The 6,714-nt window shown below is 38.1% G+C and overlaps 1 protein-coding gene across 1 annotated transcript; it reads left to right on the top strand.

The window, feature by feature from the left end:
- Positions 1-4,972: 4,972 nt before the first annotated feature.
- LOC149382872 (cytochrome-c oxidase/ electron carrier) lies at positions 4,973-6,327 on the top strand. Its single transcript, XM_089629010.1, has 3 exons — positions 4,973-5,104; positions 5,810-5,979; positions 6,103-6,327. The coding sequence occupies exons 2-3, from the start codon at positions 5,815-5,817 to the stop codon at positions 6,148-6,150; spliced, it is 213 nt and encodes a 70-aa protein (XP_089485136.1). The 5' UTR covers positions 4,973-5,104; positions 5,810-5,814; the 3' UTR covers positions 6,151-6,327.
- The last annotated feature ends 387 nt before the right edge of the window (positions 6,328-6,714 follow it).

The raw sequence follows: 6,714 nt of genomic DNA, 5'->3' as shown, positions 1-6,714 counted from the left end.
GTGATATGTGCTGCAGGTGGCGTCGCCCTAATTGGTGGGGTGACCTCTTGTGCTCCGCGTGTTTCGGGGGCAGCCTGGCGCCTCGGGATCTCCCACCGAGCGTTGAGGTGGCGTCGTAAATCCACGTTAGGCTCTAGACGTCCTGGCGACCTTGTACGCCATGATAGAGAAAACTTTCTGACGTCCCCGCTATCTGCTACCTCTTCTCCATGTCCCAATCGATTGAAAGCAGACCTTTGTGATTCGGCTCCGACCTCTGCGAAGGAGCGGGCGGCCTGTGGGATATTTATGTGTTGTGTGTCGATGCCTAAGTACTGCGGTATACGTCGGGCTGGCTCCCGGGCGGTTCTCCGTTCCGTCTGGCGGTGGCAGCCGATGTCTCGGATACTTGGGTCAGGGTCGTCGTCTTGTCTGCCTTCGAGGTTTGCATTTTTCCTTTTTTCGCGTCTTTGACCCCGAAGTTAGTATTTTCCAGGCGTCCATCTCTTGCTTGGGCGTGTAAAGTCATGACCATTTCATCGCGATCTCTTGCGAAGTCGCTTGCCAGTAAATAAAGACTATCTTCGAGGTGCCCCATGCAGTCATCCCGTTCGATGAAGACGGCACCGGGGGCGGGATTTCTCACATCGGTGGTACTCGGGTGTGGTGGAGGCGTGATTCTTGTTGCCGGGATGACGCTTAGTGGCGGTATGTCTTGGGTTTGGCCATTTCTAGCTTGAGTTCGGGCCCGTGTATGAAGCGCTACGTTTTCTTCCCGGTGTGGGGCATTATTTCCGGAAGCGGCGGCGAGGTTGGACATCTCGTGGGAGATTTCTTTGTGTCACCTCTTGAGTTTAGGATTCCTAGACGGACATTAACTTTCCTGCTGAGAAGAAAAGAATTGCTGGCGGGAATGTCGTGGTTGTTCTCGAGATCCCCTCCTTCTAGCGTCAAAATGTTAATGCGATTTCTCGGATAACATTCACGGGACACGCGTCGAGGTGTTGAGCTTGTGACGTGTCTCGTTTTTAGGTTACGAGCGTCGAATCTCCTACGGCTCCGAGAGCATCGTAACGAGTTAGAATATCTTGAGCGTCACGACTGCGAAGATACCTTCGAGAATTCGAGGAGGGCGGTGTGGTTTGCCTTGGAATTCGTCTCCGTTCTTAGTGTTATCACAATTCGATTCTTTTTGTTTTGCCTGTAAAAAATAGAGGAAATGAGCTAGAGGGGGCGCGGAGAATTTATGTCCATCGCTCCAAACTCATTTTTACCTCTATTAATCGAGCTAGAGGGGGAGCGGAAAATTTATATCCGTCTCTCCGGCCTCATTTTTACCTCTAATTTCTTATAAAGGTGAATCTTGAATTTGCATTAAGCTTATAACTCTCTTTTTTTTTTTTTTTGCTTTCAAATTTGTACCTTTTTTTTTTCTTCCTTTTTTTCTTTTCTCTTCCGTCATGCCTCCTTTCCTTTGTTCTGATGGTGTAGTATTTATAGGCTACAAGATTTCATTCTCATTTGCTTTGAGACATCTTTATTATTTTTTTATATATTTTTTCTAAACAATCATCATGGAGAAGCTTGTGATATTGGGTTTACTTTGGTGTAACGTCGTTCAAAGTTTTGTAGGGCAGGTATGGTGTGATATGTGAGGTATGAGTATATAAGAATTTTGTGCATAAATGAATTGATTTTATGGGCCCAAGCCAATTAAGCACATGAGATATAAGGGATTTGGTGGGGTTTACGTATCCTATTTGAAACATTTTTTTCATCAACTTGGACCATATAACAACAACTTTCATGAAGATCTCAAACCAACAGCCACATGTTGAAAATGGTAACTCGGAAGATGAAGATGATGCGGTAAAAAAAAAAAGAGTGCATAAACAAAGAAGGTTGGAACCAGACAGAATACCGGGCAGTGACAGCAAGACTATGAAGAAGACCAAGAAAAATATTTTGATGACTACAGTAGTGCATGTGCCAAAAAAGATCATCACAACAAAATCACTTGTAATCGTGGTTCTCAGTAGCTATTTCTTGTGTTGCAGAGACTTGTTTTTTTGGTACAACACATTTCAATTTTTTTTTTTTTTTTTTTTTTTTTTGTGAACTAAAACAAGGTCGGTGACGGATACAAGTTTGGGTAGCTGTATCACTTAGATGTTTAATTTTTGGTATGTGAAAAATCCCTTTATCTTTAATTGCTTTGAAGTTTGAACAATCATTGTTGTTATATGGTCCAAGTTGATGAAAAAATGTTTCAAATAGGATACGTAGGCCCCACCAAATCCCTTACATCTCATGTGCTTAATTGGCTTGAGCCCCATAAAATCAATTCATTTATGCACAAAATTCTTATATACTCATGCCTCACATATCACACCATATCTGTCCTACAGAACTTTGAACGACGTTACACCAAAGTAAACCCAATATCACAAGCTTCTTCATGATGATTGTTTAGAAAAAATATATAAAAATAATAATAAAGATGTCTCAAAGCAAATGAGAATGAAATCTTGTCCATCAGAACAAAGGAAATGGAGCATGACAGATAGGAAAAAAAAAAGGAAGAAAAAAAAAGGTACAAATTTGAAAGCAAAAAAAAATAAAAATTATAAGCTTAATGCAAATTCAAGATTCACCTTTATAAGAAATTAGAGGTAAAAGTGAGACCGGAGCGATGGATATAAATTTTCCGCGCCCCCTCTAGCTCGATTATTAGAGGTAAAAATAAGGTTGGAGCGACGGACATAAATTCTCCGCGCCCCCTCTAGCTCGTTTCCTCTATTTTTTACAGGCAAAACAAAAATAATTGAATTGTGATAACACTAAGAACAGAGACGTAGAGACGAATTCCAAGGCAAACCACACCGCCCTCCTCGAATTTCCGAAGGTATCTTCGCAGTCGTGACGCTCAAGATATTCTAACTCGTTACGATGCTCCCGGAGCCGTAGGAGATTCGACGCTCGTAACCTAAAAACGAGACACGTCACAAGCTCGACACATCGACGCGTGTCCCATTAATGTTATACGAGAAATCGCATCAACAAAAATAACTCAAACCTACCTCTAATGGTGTACGAGATTCACAACTCTACTTTGACCCATTGATTTGAACATGTCGCTCAGTTTCGCCTCATCTCTAGTACGAACAAACGACTGAATGGTATGCCTGCTAACAATGTTATAAAACAAATCAAAAGGCTCAACACATCCTAATGTCTCAGCGTTCATATATAACTCTTGTAGAGAAATATTAATCCAAATATGTGATATCAACTCTATCGTAGCTAGATATATCATCTATCATATTTATTGAACCACCGTAATGCAATTCTATTGTGCACGGATCTGGATATTCAAGACTTAGGATGAAGGGAAAAAAATACTCAAGAGAACTTACCCAGTATGCAAAACACCACCATTCTATAAAATAAAATAAAAATAAACAAAACGTACGATAATCAGGTTGGATGTTCCCTTGATCTCGCCAAATCGTCATCTTCAAGCTTTGTCACTCAGAGAATTTTCTTCACAGGCAGCAGAGACTTTTTTTTTTTTCCGGGATGAATGAGCGTTATTGGCGGCACAAATACCTTAGCTGTTTGATTTTATACACTTTTATACCATAACTTGATTTTCGATGGCTATACTACCTAACGTTACCTTTTCGTAGTTCGTACCACCGTTTTTCTCAGTCCGTTAAAATAACACGCGGAGGGTTCTTGGCGGCATTTTCTACACTTTATACCACAATTTTTTTTTTCTTCAAAGAACAGGGCTTAAAGACGTGACGAATTTTTTTGAGCCTTTTATTTTCTTCGCAACTTAATTTAAACTGCTACAAACTAGTAATTATACACACCAGATTTCAAAATTTAAAAAAAAAAAAAAAAATACCTTGAGCAAGGCAAACGTATAACTCACATCTGGTTCATTGAGAAAAGAAGATGAGAGACGTCATGGAAATTGTTCTTTAGTTCAGAGAGCTTATCTTTTTTTGTCGATAGAGGCTAAGCTTTGGTGCGCAATATCAACGTTGCTTTCTTCACGGCTGCAACCACATCTTCACAAACAGACCCATTGATTCCGAGTTTTTGTGTGACTGAAGAGGAAGAGGAGAAAGACAGAGCTGTTGCTGCCGTTGTCGTGTGGTTTCCGACATCTTCGTCTCGGTCTCGTCGACACTACTCCTCGACTTCACGTTTGCGTTCACCCATGCTAAAGAACAACCTTGCTCCATTTTTTTTTACTTTTGATTTTTTTTTAATTATTTTTCTTTTTCCTTCTATTACTTACTTATTATTTTTTCTTGATTTTATTTTTTTACTCAATTTATTCGATTACGAGAGTCCACGTGTCATTTAACGGATTAAAAGTAAGGGTAATTTAGCAAAATAGCTAACTTAAACGTTGAGAATTGCTAAATAGCCAAGGTTAGGTAAATATTATGTAAATAGCCAATTTTATATATTTACAAACGTAAATATTAAGTAAATAACAACTGTCATATTAAGCCACGTCATCATTTATGGATATTTACCTAATATTTACCAAACCTTGACTATTTAGCAATATCGAACGTTTTAAGTTGGCTATTTTTCAAATTTTTGTAAAAGTAATGATGGTGCTAAACAATAATGTAAAGTATTTTGTCGTCGAAAAAAAAATTGTGTTATAAAAATGTATAAAATCGAAAAGTTAAAGTATTTATGCCGCTAATAACCCTCCACGTGTCATTTTAACGGACTGAGAGTAACTATGGTACTAAAAGTAACGTTAGATATTTTGTCTGTCGAAATAAAAGTTATAATATAAAAGTGTATAAAATCGAAAAATTAAGGTACTTATATGCCATCAATAACCCCAATTAATAAAGAGTTCAGGGATATTTTTAATAATAAATAGAGGTGAGGGACGAAATCCAGATCTGGGCAATAGGTCAGGGACCATTTGAGCTAATTGCTCTATAATTAAATATATATATATAAAAAAATATAATTCTTAAATATAAAAGGCGAGTAAGCGATAGCTGCACGATTAGAAAACCCAATTGCTCGCCGTCTCGCCATCTCTCACCGTATCGCATCGTCTCATCGTCACGACCACCAGGTGATGATCAGACTCTTAGTTTCAGTTTTTTTTTTTTTTTTTTTTTTGTTCATTTTTATTGCTTGTTACCCCTATTTCATCGCGAAGATATATACTTGATGTGTTTTTAGTTTATGTAATTTGAAATCGTTTAAAATTCAAATTCTTTTTTTTTTTTTGGCAAAGTCTAATCAAGATCTACCAGGTAGAGCATTCCAGGGTCCCTGATTTTAGGGTTTCGATGATGGTTTTTGTTCGTCTATTTGGATTTTGGGGGATTTTGTCCTGGGTTTTGACTTATAAGTTTAGGGTTGCGTTTTTCTTAGTTGAAACTGAATAAAAGTAAATGAAAAAAACAAGTCCAAATCTGCAAAGTGGTGTTCAAGCATGGTCATTTACCAGACCTAAAACGTACGTTACCGAGGCGTTTTTTTTAACGTTTTTGTAAAACCTTGGTGACAGACCAGTTCGTTGATGTCAGTTTCATACAGATAAAAGTTCATGGCCGCAATGGAAAATGTCTTGTTTTCCCTTTGTTAGTTTAGGATTTGATTATTTTTGCTCATTCAAAATTTAATTGAGATACCAGTCTCTTGAGAGCGGCAATGCAATGTCAATTTCATATATTTATATCTTCGTTTCCAATGCCTCTCATTAGCTTGCCTTATCTACAAGTGTGTATGGTAGTTTGAACTTTTTATGCTTATTTTGTTTCCAATTGTACAGCAAAAATGGTTGATGCAGTTGAACCACCGTTTAGGCCGCGTGAGAAGCTCATGGAACAGCAAAAGCTGTTCCAGAACATTCACAAGCATACGTATCTGAAAGGACGATTTGATAAGGTCACATCTGTTGCCATTCCCGTTGCTTTCGCAGCTTCGTCCTTGTTCCTTATCGTAAGTTGTCCAATTCACTATCGAGTTTAATTTTTAATTTTATATGTCTTTTTGTTGACGAGGGACGTTCTGATATAATTGCCCTGTTTCTCTATTTTAATTATAATGATTGATGTTTTTCAGGGGCGAGGGATCTACAATATGTCGCACGGGATCGGAAAGAAAGAGTGAAGACGACGGTTTTATGTTGATAAGGATGATTTTGCAATTTGATAAATGAAACTGACCCAGGATGATGTCTGGTGTTTGATCTTTGCTTTTCTTAAATTTTTTTTTTTTTGGTTGCTTTTAATAAAATGCATAATTTATGAATTGTTTATGTTAATGGAAATTGAATTTCAAGGGAAACCACATTTTGGTAAGGCCATTCAGACAGAATGAGGATTGACTATGTTCGGTGGCCATTGAACGAAGATGATCAGTGTACGGATCATCAGTCAAGCCTGTCCATGGTAAAATTCTATTAACTTAAGTGTCTACGTAATGACAAGCTTGTGTTATTTTCTCGCACTCGTTAGTCTTATTTAGACGAGAAAATGAAATTAGGAAAACCGTAGTTCAGATTTTTTGTTTGTGCTTGGTTGATGCTCCTGATTTAGAGTCAAGTAGAAATAATGTACCTTCAAAATCAATTGAGAGAGAATAGTAATTATAGTTTGTCGGCTTTCGAATATAATTCCGGTTTTCGATGGAACGCTGATTACATGGAATACGAGCTACCATGGCTGAAACATC

Source organism: Urtica dioica, chromosome 10 (assembly GCF_054948205.1).
Source record: "Urtica dioica subsp. dioica isolate 48M chromosome 10, U.dioica_male_clone48M_v1_H2, whole genome shotgun sequence".
Taxonomy (NCBI): Eukaryota; Viridiplantae; Streptophyta; class Magnoliopsida; order Rosales; family Urticaceae; genus Urtica; species Urtica dioica.
This window is presented reverse-complemented; position numbering and strand designations above follow the sequence as displayed.

Excerpts from the sequence above, each read along its gene's own strand:
- LOC149382872 (XM_089629010.1), top strand. The coding sequence starts at position 5,815 with ATGGTTGATGCAGTTGAACCACCGTTTAGGCCGCGTGAGAAGCTCATG. Across the intron at positions 5,980-6,102 it reads CTTCGTCCTTGTTCCTTATC|GGGCGAGGGATCTACAATAT; the intron begins GTAAGTTGTCCA and ends GATGTTTTTCAG.